Here is an 18,477-nt window from a genome sequence, read left to right as displayed (position 1 = left end):
AGCATGTAGCGGCATACAACACAAGGCAAGAGGGATTTAGAGGAAGCTGCGGTGGAGTAGCTTGGAGACAACCACCACCCGGGTTTGTACCTCAACCTCAACAATGGAACCAACAAGCTCAACCTTCCTACAACTCCAACCCTCAATATCAAAATCCACCTCCATCTCAACCCCAAAACCCAAGAGGAAGCTATCCAAGGAACAACCAATACAACAATCAAACCCAAGCACCTCAAAGAAATCATCAAGAACAAGCACCTCAAGCGGAGCTAACTCAAACTCAACTCCTCTAAGCCATGCATGCGCAAATGCAATCTTTTGGGCAACAAATGCAAGAGATAAGAGCTCACAACAAGATGGTTGATTCACAACTAGCTCAATTGGCCGAGAGAACTCCTTTCAATTCACCATCTACTCTACCCGGACAACCACAACCTAACCCATCTCACAACTCAAAACTTGATACATGCAAGGCAATCACATTGAGGTCAGGAACTTCCTATGAAGGGACAAATAAAGGGGATAGTGAGGAAAATAAGGGAAGAGAGGAGAGTGTGAATGAAAACAAGGGAGGTGAGAAAGAAAAGGTTGATGAGATAGAAGGAGGTTCGGAGAAGAAAAAGCTTGACAATGAGAAGACAATTTTAATTCCTAGTGAGGCTAGGAATCTTGATGGACCGGTTCCTTTTCCCGGTTGGCTTGCGGAGAGAAAGTTGAATGACGAGTTTGCAAAATTTCTTAGTGTCATGAAGAATTTGCATATCAACCTCCCTTTTCTTGAAGTTGTGACACAAATGCCATTTTACTCCAAGTTCCTCAAAGATATTCTCACCAACAAGAGGAAGCTCAATGATGAGCTTATCACCCTTCCACATCAAGTGAGTGCTCTTGTCCAACATAAGATGCCCAAGAAGGAAAAAGACCTGGGAAGTTTCACTTTGCCGGTGAAAATTGGGAACATGGAAGCTAGGGGCGCCTTAGCCAATCTTGGAGAAAGTGTTAGTTTAATCCCTTTATCCATTGCTCAAAAACTCAATATAAAGATGATCCCTACAAGGAAGATAATTCAATTGGTCGATCGGTCGGTGAAATTACCTTGTGGAGAGCTTGAGGATTTTCCAATTCAAGTGGGACACATCTACGTTCCTTGTGACTTTGTAGTGATGGATATGGAGGGAGATGTTAACACTCCTTTGATTTTGGGACGTGAAGCTCTTAAAAATTTGGGGGCGGTCATCAATTGCAAGAACAACACCATCACATGTGAGGTGGCCGATGAGAAGATTGTCTTTGAGTTTTCTAAGTTGCTCAAGACCCCCATGGTTGAAAAATGTTATAGAGTTGATGTTGTGAATGAAGAGCTAGATCGCTTGGGGAGGGTCGTGATGAGGCCTCAAGATCCAATGATAGAAGCTCTTACATGCAAAGAAGAATTCCACTCTCAAGAGGCTAAAGAGTTTGTCATGGCAATGGAGGAATCCTCGAAGGAGAAGATTGAACAACAAGTTGAGATCGAGCTTGAGTCCAAGGAGGAGAAATTGGAGGAGAGTTATAAGCCTCCTCCCAAGGTAGAACTCAAGCCCCTTCCCCCTTCTTTGAAATATGCTTTTCTTGATAAGGAGGGAAAATACCCTATTATTGGCAATGCTACCCTAGATGGTCTTAATTTGGAAAAACTTCTTGATGTTTTGAGAAAATATAAGGATGTGATAGGGTATAACATTGATGATATCAAAGGTATTAGCCCTTCTTTATGCATGCATCGTATTCATCTTGAAGACGATCATTCCACCTCCATTAAACCTCAAAGAAGGTTGAACCCCAACCTTCAAGATGTTGTGAAGAAAGAAATTTTGAAACTACGTGAGCCGGGCATCATCTATGCTATCTCCGATAGCAAATGGGTTAGCCCGGTTCATGTAGTTCTAAAAAAGGGTGGGATGGCCATAATAAAAGGTGAAGGGGGAGAGGAAATCTCCACCCGGGCGGTGACCGGGTGGAGAATGTGTATTGCTTATAGGAAAATTGAACAAAAACACCAAGAAAGATCATTTTCCTCTCCCATTCATGGACCAAATGCTTGAGAGGCTCTCTCAACATGCTTTCTTTTGTTTCTTGGATGGGTATTCCGGATTCTTCCAAATCCCTATCCATCTAAACGATCAAGAAAAAACTACTTTCACATGTCCATATGGGACATTTGCATACCCAAAAATGTCATTCGGTTTATGCAATGCTCCTTCTACCTTTCAAAGATGCATGACCTCCATTTTCTCTGAGATGCTTGAAAAAGAAATTGAAGTTTTCATGGATGATTTTAGTGTTGGTGGCTCGTCTTTTGACACTTGTCTTTTTAACCTTGAAATTTTTTTAAAAAGGTGTCAAGAGACGAGTTTGGTTTTGAATTGGTAAAAATGCCACTTCATGGTCGAGGAGGGTATTTTCCTCGGCCATAAAGTTTCCAAAAATGGCATTGAGGTTGATCCGGCCAAAGTTTTGGTGATTGAGAAATTGCCCCTTCCTACTTCTATCACAGGAGTACGAGCTTTTCTTGGGCATGTCAGTTTCTACCGGAGATTTATCAAAGACTTTTCATCAATCGCCAAACCTTTGACCGAATTACTCAAAAAGGATGTTGCTTTTAACTTCAATGAGGCTTGCCTTAAAGCATTTTGTAAGCTCAAGGAAGCTCTTATTTCCTCTCCCGTTGTGCAAGCTCCGGATTGGAGCTTGCCTTTTGAGCTAATGTGCGATGTTAGTGATTTTTGCAGTGGGTGTCGTGCTTGGACAAAAGAAAGAAAGAAAATCATGTGTCATCTACTATGCAAGTAGGACTCTTGATGAAGCTCAAAAGAACTATACAACAACGGAGAAGGAAATGCTAGCGGTTGTTTTTGCCTTTGATAAGTTTAGGTCCTATCTTATTTGCTCTAAGGTGATTGTGTACACGGATCATATTGCGGTGCGATATCTCATGACTAAGAAGGAAGCAAAGCCTCGCCTAATCCGTTGGGTTCTCTCTCTTCAAGATTTTCACATGGAAATGAGGGACAAAATGGGAACGGAGAACTACGTTGCGGATCATTTGTCTAGGATACCTTTTTAGAACAAAGATAATGTACCAATCAATGATGAGATAGGATTTGAAGCTCTCATGGCTATGGCTTCAACATGTAGCCCTTGGTATGCAGACATTGCTAATTATCTTGCTTAAGTCACTCCCCCAGAGTTTTCTCCCCAACAAAAGAAGAGGTTTTTCAAGAAAGTTAGGAGATATTTTTGGAACGACCCATACTTGTTCAATCAATGCGGAGATGGCCTTTTTCGAAAATGTGTTCCGGATCATGAAATCAAAGGAGTTCTTGAGCATTGCCATTCACTACCATGTGGAGGACATGGGGCTGTTGATAAGACGGTGGCAAAAATCTCTCAATCTCTATTGTGGTGGCCAACGATGCATAAGAATGCCCACAAGTTTGTTTCACAATGTGATAGGTGTCAAAGGAGTGGTGGCATAACCAAAAGAGATGAAATGCCTCAACAAAATGTCTTGGAAGTTGAGCCCTTTGATGTATGGGGAGTGGACTTTATGGGGCCTTTCGTTTCTTCTTTTAGAAATCTATATATATTGGTAGCGGTTGATTATGTGACAAAATGGATTGAAGCCATACCCTCACCTACCAATGATCACAAGGTTGTGCTTAAGATTCTAAAGAAGATCATTTTTCCTAGGTTTGGGGTTCCGAGGGTGCTAATTAGTGATGGAGGCTCCCATTTCGCCAAAAAGCAATATGAAGATCTTCTCAAGAGGTATGGCGTTCATCACAAGGTTGGATTACCTTACCACCCTCAAACTCAAGGACAAGTGGAGGTCTCGAATCGTGAAATCAAAAATCTTCTTGAAAGGATGGTGAACAAATCAAGGAAAGATTGGTCTCTCAAACTTGATGACACAATATGGGCTCTTAGGACGGCGTACAAGACTCCAATCGGCACCACCCCCTATAGGTTGGTCTATGGAAAGGCTTGTCACTTGCCGGTTGAGTTAGAATACAAGGCTTGGTGGGCCATCAAAGAACTCAATATGGATTTATCATTGGCCGGTGAGATATTGCTTAAGCTCAATGAACTTGAAGAGCTTAGAGATGATGCTTATGAGAGCTCAAGGTTATATAAGGAGAAGACCAAAAAGTGGCATGACCAACATATTTGAAACAAGAGCTTTAAGGTTGGAGACAAGGTTTTGCTTTTCAACTCAAGGCTTCGTTGGTTTCCGGGTAAACTCAAGTCCAAATGGTCAGGCCCCTTTGTGATATCAAAGACTACTCCTTATGGCTCCTTTGAGTTAGATTCGGAAGGCAACAAGTTTATGGCCAATGGTCATCGTTTAAAGCATTACTTTTGCAAGGAAGAAGTTGGTGTCATCGAATGTATAATGCTTGATCCTTTGGATCCCAAGCCTCCCCCTTGAAGAATTTTCCTCATGGTCAAGCTAAGGACCTCATAAAGAAGCGCTTCTCGGGAGGCAACCCGAGTTTCTAACTCTTTTCTATTTTTTTTATATATATTCCGATTTCACTTTTTTTTTTTGAATTTGAATTTTATTTTTCCCCTTTTGGTTGATAGGTGTTTGGATGATGAAGGAGTAAAGTTTTTTCTATATCGCAGATGAGAGAAGAAAGAAATTGAAGTTTGCTCTACGCGACCTTGTGCGCGACTTCTGTGCGGGCCCGTAGTGAAAAGTTTGCGGGCGCGCAGCCCTGTCAGAACCCGCACACTTTTATTCGAAATTGGAGATTAGAGACAGAAGGTTTGCGCGACCTCTTTGCGGGCACGCAGGGAAGGGTGTGCGGGCACGCAAGCATTGTTAAAACCCGCACACTGTTGCTCAGAATTGGAGATTTGAGGCAGTGAGTCTGCCCGACCTAGTGCGCGACCCTTGTGTGGGCGCGTAGAGCTGGGAAAATCGGGTTTTAAGCTCTTCTTCCCCATTTCACCCTCATATTTTCGCAAGCCCTATTTCATGCTCTCTTCTCTCTCCTAACAAACTCAAACTCTAACCCTTCAATTTCACCAATTTCTCACAAATTCCATTGATTTTCCTTCAAATCCATCAAAATTTTTCACTCTACTCACAATATTACCCACTTTCTCTATCCAAAATACCCAAAAATCCTACATTTTTATGGTGTGAAAGCTTGGTTGAAGGTGGTGTTCTTGAGGGTTCTTAGTGGTGTTCAAGCCTCTACTAAGTGTCGTTTCTTTTGTTTTGGCTCGCTTTTCAAGCTTGAAAATGGAGATGAAGGAAGTTAAGGGGAATATCGAGCCCCCTCGGTAAGATTGCATAATTTATTTTGTCTTCATTTCAAGCGGCGTTTGGTGAGACCTTTCCTCTCTTTTATTTTCTTTTTCTTTGGGTGTTTAGCTTAGGTTTAGCTTAGGAAGAAGTTGAATGGTTCGAGGATGTTTGCTTTTGGTTCTATGGAACCTGGATCGTTGATGTTGTTATCGAACGATCACTTGTATGACGATTGGGATTTAATTGGATTATATGCCTCGCGTGTGAACCTTTTTTATTTCTTCCTCTTTCTTTTGTTTTGTTTTCCCCTTTTTGTGTTACAAGCATAATTATGACAATTTGAAATGATTTTTGATTTGTAATTTGCTCACTCTTTTATATTGGTTTGCCTCTCTTGACGATGTGTCTTTGAATGCTTATCTTCCTAGTTGATGAGGGTTTACACGGTTTGTGAATGCTTAGGGTTGAATTAGACACGTTGTAAGCTAAGGTAGCCCGGTTTAGAACTTTTGAGGACGTTTGAACCCCTAGTTCACGGGAAAATGGTAAGATGGTGTTGCTCTCTATGGTGGATAGGATTCCCTTGGTTGGTATTTGCTATATTTCTTATCCCGTGTGAGCGTCATTTGTTCTAGCCTTCATCATTCTTGTGAGCGGCATTTAGAATCCTTAACTATGCATATCTTAATCTTTGTGTTGGCGTCTAGCTCCCAAGATCGTGACCATATAACTCTAGAGGAGGAAGAGGGCCTTTCTTCTCATTTTTTCTTTGGTTTCTTTGTGTTTTGTTACAAATTTGGTTTTCATTTTTGCATCCACCCACTTTCTAACCAATTTGAGCCTTATTTCCCCTTTCTTGGCTTAGCCATATTACAAACCTATCGGCCTATGTTCTACCAACCCTTGTAGTTAGTGAAGCATTGGCTTGTGAGGTTCGAGTTTGATCATGTTTAAATTGAGCAAGTTGTGTAATTTAGTTCAAGTAAGGTTTTGAAAGATTATTCATGAAAAGAGTATGCAAAAAAGTTTGGCAAGAAAGTTGAAACTCATGAAAACCAAAGAAAAAAAAAGTGAAGGAAATGAAAAGGATTGAAGTAATGTGGTGTGGTTTGTTTTGAAAGGTTGTAAGTTTGAGAATAGGTTCAATTCTTAGGATGTTCTTGAGAGATGGCCACTCTTATGCTTCACTTAGGAATTTCCACCAAAATTTTCAAATTGTTTCCCAACCTTAACCCCTAGCCATGACATTACAACCCTAATTAAGACCCTTGGATTTTAGAGGGGCGTGGTCAAAGAACGGTGGAGGGAGATAGATTTCAAACCTATGGGGAGATTATGCATAGTTGAGATGTCGAGATGACCTTATGATTCTACATAAAGATTTCTTTTTCCGGTTCCCTCGAGGAATAATGAGGAGCTAGCTAAGGGATGAATTGAAGCTAGTGGAGAGAACGCGGACCGTCTTGGTTGGGGCTAGGGCGGAGAATGAAATCATTGGATCTTTATGCTTAGCTTAGGTTTGTCTTTTTCAACCTTGAGCATCTTGGAACGTGTTTTCCCTCTTTGAATTGAGAAAGATAGGTATCCTTTGGTGCATTTATTTGCGTGTGAGTCCAAATGGACCATTTCATTACCTTAAGGCTTGATTGGTTTTGCTAAAACCTTGTCATGTTATGTTTGTTGTGTTTGTCTCTTTGTTCCTGTTTTCCTTGATTGAGGACAAGCAAAAGGCAAGTGTGGGGAATTTTGATGAGTGGCATTTATGCCACTCTTTTATCCTTTTTCTCTAAGGATTCTCCCCTCATTTGCACTTGTTTGACCATTTTCTAATCATTTTTACTTAGTTTTGTTTCCTCCTTTCCTTTCTCTTTTGCCTTCCTTTTTCTTAGTCTTGCCTTCTCTTTATTTTGATTTCCATGCTTGTGTTTTGTAGGTATAATGTGCCGAAAGAAAGAGGATTTCAAGGAGCCAAGATAAATTTTCTACGCGGGCTACTGTGCAACTACTGCGGGGGCGCGCACCCTTGGTTGTACGGGCGCGCAGCCCTGTCAGAACCTGCGCAGCCAAGCTGAAGAAACTGAGCCAAACCGGAGAGTTTGCGAGACCTATTGTGCGACCTCTGTGCGGGCGCGCGGCCTGCTGCGCGAGCACGCAGGTTTACTCTGCGGGCGCTCTTGATTTCCCCGTACCCTCAAAGTTGCGGTCGCGCACTATGCAGAGAGGGCGCACACTACTACTGCGCGGGCGCGCGAATTTCGTGTGCGGGCGCGCACCGCTGGGTTTCTGATTTCTTTGCGCCTTGTTGCCCAAGTTTCTTTCTTTTGGGGGAGCCACATATATACAGACGGGACTCTTTGTAATAAAGGACACTTAGTTCTAATTCCATAGAATATTAGCCTAATCTAGAGAGAGAAAGTAGATTGTTATTCAAGCATCCTTTATTGTATTCAACTTTGCTTAAGTTTTAATCTTCAATCAACCAACCAAGAATCCAAGTTTTCATCTTTCATTAATCCTTTCTTTAGTAGTCTCTTCTCCTTTCCTTTAGTTTTATTTATTTGTTTTATTGTTGCTTATTCTTGTTAATCTTATTAGTTCATCTAGTTGTTATTGATTTCATTGATTTTAATCATGTTTTGTTTTGAGTTTCTTGAGTTTATTTCTAGTTTTGATATTATGTTTAATCTCCCTTCTCTAGGCTAAACTTTTAGCTAGGGGAAGGGGGTGGAAGATATGAGTTGATATTGGATGAATGATGATGGTTGGATTGAACTTATGCCATAAATTGATGAAAGACATGATTTTTAATAGCTTGAGATTATTGTTGCACTCTATTTGATGTTTTCTAGTTTAAATGCATGAAAGTGATTTGAACTAGATTAAGATCATCTCTATTTTAATTATTGCATGAGAATGAGTTATTAAATTGGAGTTTTTATGGATTGTGCTTCTTTATTCTCTTGATTGCATTATAACTAATAGGATGCATGAGGATGAATCTTATTAGTGTAGACCTCTTTCATTGATTTTCCTAGCATGAGAATGAATTGTTTAGGTAGAATCTTGTGTTCTTTGGCATGTGTTTCATGATAATCATCATTATTCCCCTCTTTCTAATCATATTGGACATCCCCGTATCCCTAGCGTCGTCTCTCTTGATTTTAATCATCATTATCTTTGCTTATTTGTAGTTTTAGTGGTCTTTATTCAAAAACCAACAAAAACATTCCCCTTTTTACTCTTTCATTAGTGAAAATTGATGTTGAATGAGTGAGCTTCCTTAGTGGTTCGACCCTTTACTTGCCCCTATACTTGTATTAGGGTAGTTTAGGTATATTAATGATTAATTTGATTAGGGTAGTAGTTTAACGACCTATCCAATCCCTATCAACTTAACCTCATAACAATCCCCTCTTGACACCTGGACTATACAGTGTCGGGCTACAGGTTCCATTCTCTCAAAAGTTTTAGTGACATATGGCATGTTCTTACATTTAATCTTTTGGACTGACTTCCATTTTTCACTATTTCTTTTCATCATATACTTCCTCAACCATTCCATCTGAGTTAGTATAGGTTTGTCCCTAACATCCTTGATGACAGCATTAAAGGTTTCACAAAGGTTGTTTAAGATCATGTTTGATTTACAGAAGTCTGAAAATACATGTCTAGTCCAGTGTTCTGGTGGGATATTAGCTAAGTAATCATAAGCATCTTCTGACAGAAAGTTTATAGACTCCATTGCAACCTCAAAATGAAACTACCATATGGAAAAAAAATCCAAATAAACACAAATAAGCATAATGACATCCAAAACAGATTTGTATGACTTATCTAGCTTTAATAAGTAGTACATACCAAGGTTGTTTCCCTAGCTGCATTCCAAAATAACTCCTTGAACGTTGAGCCAGTGAATTGAAGCTTGAAATTAGCCTAAATGTGCCTAACACAGTACCTCTTCTCAGCTAATGACATGACATCTTGGAAGGCTTCAAGTAACCCCTGTCAAAAAGAACACTCAAGTCAGAATTGTAACAAATGCTTGTGTTTACATTATGGAAATTATTTTAGGGTGAATAACTCACCTTCTGTCTGTCTAACATGAAATTCAGCCCTAAACCACCATGGCAGTCACCAAAATCTTTCTTCAAACACTCAAGGAACCAACCCCAAGTTTCGTTGTTTTCAACTTCAACTGTGGCCCAAGCAAAAGGGAAAATCTGGTTATTGTCATCTTCGGCAACTGCAACAAAAATTTTCCCTGGATAGGCCCTTTTTAAATGGCAACCATCCAATCCTATGAGGGGCCTACACCCTCTATTAAAACCTGTCTTCAAAGCTTGTAAATACACATACATTCTCAGAAACAGGGGAGGTTCTGGTCTGTTCATTCCCTCCACAACAGCAAACACACTACTCCCAGGATTATGCTTGAGTAATGCCTTACTATAATCCCACATCATACTATATTGCTCTGAGGCAGAACCATATATCATCAGCTTTACTCTAGCCCTAGCTAACCATGCTTGAGAGTACCCTACACTCACTCCTAGGTCACTGAGAACCCTTGCCCTAAAACTGTTAATTTTCCAGTTTGGGTTGCTTCTCCATTCTTCAACATACTTCTCTGCCAAAAACTCAAAAATGTGACACATGCATTCATCTTAGATCTCATACACTTGTGCTTTAATATAAGATTGATAAGTGACTTTTATGCCACTTTTTAGGGTGTTTATTGAGTCGTTTTTCGGCTTATTTTTCCAATAATTTAACCCTTTTTGTCCTTTATTTCTTTATTTACTTATTCTTGTCTTCTCCGGATTTCTTGATCTTCGAGGCGAGGCCCCAAAAAGCCAGCCCCGGCCGGGGTCAGCATAGAATGAAGGGGACGGCCGTAGACATTCTTGGAAAAATGCAAAATCTTGATTTCGAGTATTTAAGTGGTTTTTAATAGTTTTTAGCTTATTTTCTTAATTTATTTAATTTATCTTCTTTGTTTTTATTTTGATCTCCATGCTTTGGTTTTGTAGGAATTATGCGCCGAAAGAAAGAGGATATCAAGAAGCCAAGTTATCTGTTGTGCGCGGGGTGCTGTGCGGCTTATGCGCGGGCGCACATGTGAGGCTGTGCGGGCGCGCAGCCCTGTCAGAACCCGCACAGCCAGACTGAAGAAACAGAGCAAAACCAGAGAGTTTGCGCGACCCTATGCGCGACCGCTGTGCGGGCACACACACCTTTGCGCGGGCGCGCATGACTCATGTGCGGGCGCGCTTATTTTCCCCGTACCCACAAAGTTGCGGCCGCACACTACGATGAGAGGGCGCACACACATTGTGTGCGGGCGCACAGGACTCATGTGCGGGCGCGCACGACTGGGTTTACGATTTATTTGCGCCTTGTTGTCCAAGTCTCTTTCTTTTGTGTGGAACCACATATATATAGACGGGACTCTTTGTAAAAAGGGGGGGATCTATTATGCTATTTTCTTAGTTAGTTTAGGAGAGCTTCTCTCTCTTAGGGTTAGATTAGGAGTTTCTCTCTCTAGTTTAGGAGTAGTTTAGAGAGAGAAAGCTTGGATTTTTCATGGAGTTTTTGGGATTTTGAAGAAGCAAATTTGTGGATTTTCCCTCTCATAAATTCAATGAGTCTTCCTAACTTTCTCTCACCTTTATTGCTTTCATTTATTATTGTTTTTGCTTATTTATTTGTTTATTTGAGTAGATTAATTAGTTTAGTTGTTGATTCTTGCTTTTATTATTATTTTACCTTGTTTTCCATATTTTTGTTCATTATGTTAGTTTAGGTTTTGTTCTAGGGAAATGGATGAAGGTTATGTTAATTAATTTAATGATTGATTGTGGTTAGTATGAAATTGTTTCTTGATTATTGTGTATGGATGATGCTTTTATGGATTAGAATCTTTCTAGCTAATTGATTCTATGCTTTTAATTGTGTTTTCAATCAATTGTGCGAAAGTGAGTTGTTTGAGAACCCTAAATTCCTCCATATCTTTGCTAGGCTAGTTGCACGAGAGTGAATTAGTCTAGTAGGATTATTAACATGTTTAATTGCGCGAGAGTGAGTTAAATGTGTAAATCGTCCTAATTGAGGTCATTTTCATCTAATTGTTTGATGTTGTTGAATGCATTAATTTAATTGGATTCCACTTTCCCTAGTTTTAGTTATTTGCTCTTAGTAGTGTTTAATTGAACCTCTCTTACCTCACAAGCTTTCCTAGTAGTCTAATTAGCATAGATTGATACACTTAGTCCTTTTGGGTTCGACCCTTTACTTACCCCTATACTCGTATTAGGGTAGTTTAGGTATTATAAATTGTTAATTTGATTAGGGTTAGTAGACTAACGACACTATCTAACCTCGATCAAAGATCCTTAATTTGCCAAGCAGAACTGTCATAAATCCTCCTTGTAGAGACCTTGAAATTACACTTCCGTACTTCTTCACTACACTTACACAACCCTAGACTGCTTCTCTTGGGGTTCCACACACAATTACACCTTTTTCTACAGAAAATAGTTATCATTTCCCCTCCATTGTGTAGATAATAAAACTCATATCTATTCTCAATAGCATGTACTCTCAAAGCCTTCCTTAACACCCTACTACGGCTAAACATTTGCTTCTGCTGAAGAACAATTGGCTTCTTAAAGTCAAAATCCTCTCTAAACCAGGGGCTTTCATCTACTTCCTCATCTGATCCATGCAGACTTCTCAGCTCATCTGAATCACTTCCCTCCTCCTACAACACAAGATCCTTGCAGCCTATATCCTTCACAAGTTGACTAAGCTCCTCATCTTTGTCTTCTTTCTGATGTTAGCAAATGTCCTTCCCTTTGGAATAAATAACATCCTAACATGATACTAGGAATTAATATAATAAAGGAAAATTTGACATTTGCTACCACTTAAAGCTACTAGCTTCAAATTTGCTACCTATTAAAATTTTTTTTTTACTTTGCTACCACTCCAAACTGATGGTGTTAAAAATAACTACCATTTAACGATTTCTGTGATAGAAGTTGATAGTGGGCCACAACTTAGGTAACTAACTCCCTTTCTAACTTTATCTTTCCCCGTTTCTTCCCCTTCTCTCTCTACCTTCTCTCATTCAATGCTCTGACCTCCATTATTGACAACGAATTTAACCATTTTTTTTACCCAATTTAACCTACATTCTCTCTTTCTCTCTCTATCGGTGTCCTTCTTTGTTTCTATCTCTAACTTATCCTCGGATCTGGTTTTCTGTTTTGCGTGGAAGCAGTTGACTGGAGGAGGAGTTCCAACTGGGTGAAGTGGTTTGTCATCACCATTACTGAAGTGGAAGTGCAAGAATCTTCTTTTGACAGGTGAGAGCTCCTTTTGTACTACTAAGGGACCAAGAATGATGGTTGATTTGCAAATAATTGATGAAATATAGGGTAATTTTCGCAAAAAAGTAGTAGTAAACCCTAGAATATCGAGGTTTACTTAATTTAAGCCTAATTATTTAACTTTCCTGCAATTAAATATGAATGTGTATGTAAATAGTCATGTGTTGTGCTTTATTTGGTTGTAATTGTTAGTTTATGCACAGGTGTACATGAATTTTTAATTGCTTAATATTCTGTGTGTATGTGCTTTATTGTAGAATAATGGATGGTGATAATGAGAATGAGGACATTAAGATTAGATTGTTTGGTGGGTTTGTTGCAAAACAAAGAAAAGGGAAAGAATAGTGGGTGTATGAAGCTGGGTTTACTTATTGGAAGCATGATGTCCCACTGTCTTCTATTGATGTAGCATACCTAAGGTATATATGTGCACAAGGGTTTGTTGAGATGTGTTGGGATGCCCCTAACATTTTCAGTATATGGCATAAGGAGAAGGGAAAGACATGGACTAATTGGAAAAGGAGGATTGATACTGAGGAAGATGTTAGGGGATTCATAGAGGCCAAACACAGGGATGGGTATCTAGAGCTTTTTCAAATAGTGGGGCTAGAGGAGTGGGACATGTATCACCCTAGATCAGGGGCTATAACAGTGGAGCAGGACTTTTCAAACTCACCCAATTCTAATCTAGCTAGATCATCCAACCCATCACATTCAGCCCAAACTGGCATTGGATCACAGCCATCCCAATCAAACCCATCACAACCCCACCCATCTTAAACTAGACAATGCTCCAATGTGAAAAACCTCTCCATTAACTAAAACAGGCCCAGGCCTTAGTATAGTGCCAGTTGTAAGGAGAAGTCCTAGGTTTAGAAAAGCTTCTCAAAGTCAACCTGCCATTAATAAGCTACCTCTGTCACAAATACAATCTACTAGCCAATTAAGCCTGTTGTAGGAGAAGCCCTAGACTTGTGCGAAAATCGGGAGTTGGGGAAGGTTTAACTGGTGTTAGTGATAATGGGAAAGGTTTTTCTGGTGTGAGTGAGAAGGGGAAGGCTAAGAGGAAGCTGTTTAAGGGACAGGAATCTGGATCTGGGTCAGGTTCTTCCACTTCTGATGTGAGTGATTTAGAGATTGACTAAGAAGAAGGAGAAGAAGATTTAGGCAACAGTGACTAGGAAGATGAAGAGTGGTTTAGACAAACATGCAAGGGTTTATTAGGGGAGCTACAACAGTTAGCTGAGTACAAGGATCAGAAAGAAGACAAAGATGGGGAGCTCAGTCAACTTGTGAAGGATATAGGCTGCAAGGATCTTGTGCTGCAGGAGGAGGGAAGTGATTCAGATGAGCTGAGAAGTCTACATGGATAAGATGAGGAGGTAGATGAAAGCACCTGATTCAGAGAGGATTTTGACTTTAAGATGCCAATTGTTCTTCAGCAGAAGCAAAGGTTTAGCAGTAGTAGGGTGTTAAGGAAGGTATTGAGAGTACATGCTATTGAGAATAGATATGAGTTTTATATCTACACAATGGAGGAGAAATGATAACTATTTTCTGTAGAAAAAGGTGTAATTGTGTGTGGAACCCCAAGAGAAGCAGTCTAGGGTTGTGTAAGTGGAGTGAAGAAGTAGGGAAGTGTAATTTCAAGGTCTCTTCAAGGAGGATTTATCACTATTCTGCTTGGCAAATTAAGGACCTTAGATTAAAGCACAAGTGTATGAGATCTAAGATGAATGCATGTGTCACATCTAAATTTTTGGCAGAGAAGTATGTTGAAGAATGGAGAAGCAACCCAAACTGGAAAACAACAGTTTTAGGGCAAGGGTTCTCAGTGACCTAGGAGTGAGTGTAGGGTACTCTCAAGCATGATTAGCTAGGGCTAGAGCAAAGTTGATGATATATGGTTCTGCCTCAGAGCAATATAGTAGGGTGTGGGATTATGGTAAGGCATTACTCAAGTATAATCTTGGGAGTAGTGTGTTTGCTGTTGTGGAGGGAATGGACAGACCTGAACCTCCCTTGTTTCTGAGAATGTATGTGTGTTTACAAGCTTCGAAGACAGGTTTTAATAGAGGGTGTAGGCCCCTCATAGGATTGGATTGTTGCCATTTAAAAGGGGCCTATCTAGGGAAAATTTTGGTTGTAGTTGCCAAAGATGGCAACAACCAGATTTTCCCTTTTGCTTGGGCCACAGTTGAAGTTGAAAACAAAGAAACTTGGGGTTTCAAGAACCCTAATTTATGTTCATCAATTAAACTACAAATTAATCCATGTCCACATAATAAATTAAGTAATATATGATTCTAATAGTTTAATTACTAAGTTAATCAACATTAATTGCATAAATTGAAGCAAAATATTCACCAAAGTACCTGTTTTCCGCCAAAAATTGCTCCGCAAAAATGCCCAGCCTACCCTAAACCCTTACCTATTTAACACCCACAACTGAATCGCAAATTATTGTTCCAAAGTTTTTGTGTTTTAAATTGATGCAATTTGAATGAGAAAATAAAGAGAAAGAAAGAATCAGAGCAAAGAATCAGAGAGAGAAGTGATGAGTTTAGGGAAATCGTATTTAAATGGGGGATAACATCCACTATCCGTTGGAGTGGACCCCACATAATGAGAAAACTAACAGAAGTTGTTAGATGGTAGTTATTTTTAACACCATCAGTTTAGGGAGGTAGAAAAGTAAAAAAAAAATTAAATAGGTAGCAATTCTGAAGCCAGTAGCTTTAAGTGGTAGCAAATGTCAAATTTTCCTATCAGTAGACTAAATGCATACAGGAATGAAATAGATCTTAGACGCAATCCAAGGATGAAATGGACATGTGCAGTTGGGCTAGGATTTCATAGATGTGTTGTTGAGCAGAATTAGCTAAAATAAAACAAGATGAAGATGATTAAGAAATAGTTTGACAAGTAACCAAAGTAATATATACGTTAAGTAGTCTAATATAATGATTGGATTGATGTATTTCATTTAAATCATGAATACAAGGTTACAATATTTATAATACAAGAGTATCTGCTAAAGATAGGTAGCACTAACTAATTAAAGAATAGAATATATCTAATACAATAAGAATATTGAGAGAAGATAATAATATACAATAATAGAATATCACAAGATATTTGCATGATCAAAAGATATATGATATGCATAAATTACGGTTGTGATATCAAGGAGAATAATATCAATATACTTCCTTGATATTATCTCCAATATGCCCCCGCAAGACGGACGGTGGGTCGGTGAGTCCGATCTTGATAAAGAAAGTATCCAACCGTGGTCTAGATAATGGCTTTGTAAGAAAATCTGCAAGTTGATCACCAGTGGGTACATGAACAACCCGTAGAGCTTTCTTTTGAACTTGTTCCCGGATGAAATAGTAATCGAGAGCTAAATGTTTCATTCTTGAGTGAAATACTGGATTTGCGCTTAGATGAGTAGCACTTAGATTATCACAATATATAACCGGTGTGTGTGACAAACGAACACCTAGCTCAGTTAAAAGATTATGAATCCACATAAGTTCAGCTGTAGTCGATGCAACTGACCTGTACTCAGCTTCTGTTGATGAGCGTGCTAGTGATTTTTGCTTTTTCGAGCTCCATGTGATAGGATTTCTACCAAGGAAGACTATGTGACCCATTGTAGAGACGAAGTCATCACGATCACCCGCCCAATCCGCATCGGAGAAAGCATGTAGTGTAAGAGGAGAGTCACGATATATATTGACACCTTTGTCAAGAGTGCCACTAAGATATCGCATAAGTCGCTTTAGAGCAGTCCAATGATCATTGGTTGGACAATGCATGAATTGTGAGAGCTTGTTAACAGCAAATGCTACATCGGGCCTAGTGAGAGTAAGGTACTGTAGGCTTCCAACTGCAGCTCGGAAGTCTTTTGGTTCCTCCAAGGGAACCCCTGATGCAGATAAATGTTGTGTAACAATTAATGGTGTGGGCACAGGCTTAGTGTCAAGCATGCCCATGCGATCGAGAAGATCAATGATATATTTCCGTTGATTGAGAAATAATCCAGACGAAGTAGGCTGAACCTCTACCCCGAGAAAGTAAGAAAGTGTACCCAAGTCCTTCAAGGAAAATCGAGTTTCAAAATTCTGAATGAAACCATCAAGAAAAGTGATATCCGGACCTGTAACAATAATATCATCCACGTACACAATTAGATAGATAGGTGTAGCAGAGTTATGTAGTATAAAGAGTGATGTGTCTGATACACATCGTTTAAATCCTTTTTCGATCAAGAAATTTGTGAGCTCTGTGTACCAAGCCCTTGGTGCTTGTTTGAGACCATAAATAGCCTTCTTTAGTCTGCATACATGAGTAGGAAAATTAGCATCAATAAACCCGGGAGGTTGAGACATGTACACCTCTTCATGTAAAGTTCCTTGTAAAAATGCATTGTTTATATCGAGTTGGCGAAGATGCCAATTTTGAGTGACTGCTAGGCTTAAAAGAGTACGGATGGTGGCCGGTTTGACAACCGGACTGAATGTCTCAGAATAATCAATACCCGGGCGTTGTTGAAAGCCCTTTGCTACCAAATGAGCTTTGTAACGCTCAATAGAACCATCTTTATTGTATTTGATACGGAAAACCCATTTGCATTTCACAATATTACGAACCGTATCAGATGATGTTAAATCCCAAGTACCAAGTTTGTGTAAGGAAGCAAGTTCTTCTTCCATGGCTTTCCTCCAAAGAGGATCTTTTAAGGCTTGCTTAACAGAGGTAGGGGTCACTGGTTTGGAAGCTATGGTTGTTGTATGGGCATATTTTGGGTTTGGTTTAAAAATATTATTTTTTGATCTGGTAATAATACCTTGATTTGGGTTAAGGGGTGGGTGGTCAGTTAATGGGTTGGTTGGATTAGGGGTAATTGATGTGGATGGTGAATGAGCTGAGGTGTCATTGGGTAGTGGCTCTTGAATTGGAGTATGACTTGTGTGAGGTGAAGAGTTATACGTAAGATGAGGAGTGTTGGGTAAGGATGTGGGCCTTGGTGTAGGTGAAGGACTAGGAGTGATAGATTGTGGGCTTGAATCTAGTAACATGGGTTGGTGGGCCGTGGGTAATGGTGGAGAAGATGGTGAATGAGAGGTGATGATGTTAGGTTGGGCGTGGATTAGAGGACTAGAGCTGTTGGCAGATGCATTTGAAGAATAAGGAGGAGTTGATGGTGTAGGGCCTGGTGAGTCCGGATGTTCATCCGTAGGTCTATGCACCGGGTTGTGTAAGATTGGTAATGTGATTGAACACCAAGTATCCGAATCAGGAATAGAGGCAGTGGTATCCTTTTTCAGAAGGAGTGTATGAGGAAATTCGGTTTCAACAAACCGAACATGCCTAGACACATAAACCCGATTTGTAGTAGGATCTAGACAATAGTAAGCACTTTGAGTTTTAGAATAGCCAATAAAAATGCATGGTTTGGATTTTGGATCAAGCTTGTGAGATGTGTATGGCTTAAGCCAAGGGTAACACAAACACCCAAAGCTCCGTAATTTCAAGTAATTAGGAGCAAACTCGAATAAACAATGATACGGAGATTTATGTGATAAAGTCGGCGTAGGAAGCCTATTTATCAAATAAGAGGCAGTGGAAAAAGCATATGACCAATAAGAAAGAGGTAATAGAGCATGAGAGAGGAGAGAGAGGCCGGTTTCAACAATGTGTCTATGACGGCGTTCCGCAAAACCATTGTGTTCGGGAGTGTGAGGGGGAGAGGTAAGATAAGATACACCATCAATAGTC

At 39.8% G+C, this 18,477-nt stretch overlaps 1 protein-coding gene across 1 annotated transcript; it reads right to left on the bottom strand.

Annotated features, from left to right (window-relative positions):
• Window positions 1-8,672: 8,672 nt before the first annotated feature.
• LOC145625040 (uncharacterized) lies at window positions 8,673-9,954 on the bottom strand. The gene is made up of 3 exons (XM_081678121.1): window positions 9,385-9,954; window positions 9,248-9,301; window positions 8,673-9,059 (listed from the first exon to the last, which is right to left on the bottom strand). Exons 1-3 carry the CDS (start codon window positions 9,952-9,954, stop codon window positions 8,673-8,675), a joined length of 1,011 nt encoding a protein of 336 aa, XP_081534247.1.
• Between the last annotated feature and the right edge of the window lie 8,523 nt (window positions 9,955-18,477).

Source organism: Chenopodium album, chromosome 3, assembly GCF_948465745.1.
Source record: "Chenopodium album chromosome 3, dcCheAlbu1.1, whole genome shotgun sequence".
NCBI lineage: Eukaryota > Viridiplantae > Streptophyta > Magnoliopsida > Caryophyllales > Amaranthaceae > Chenopodium > Chenopodium album.
This window is presented reverse-complemented; position numbering and strand designations above follow the sequence as displayed.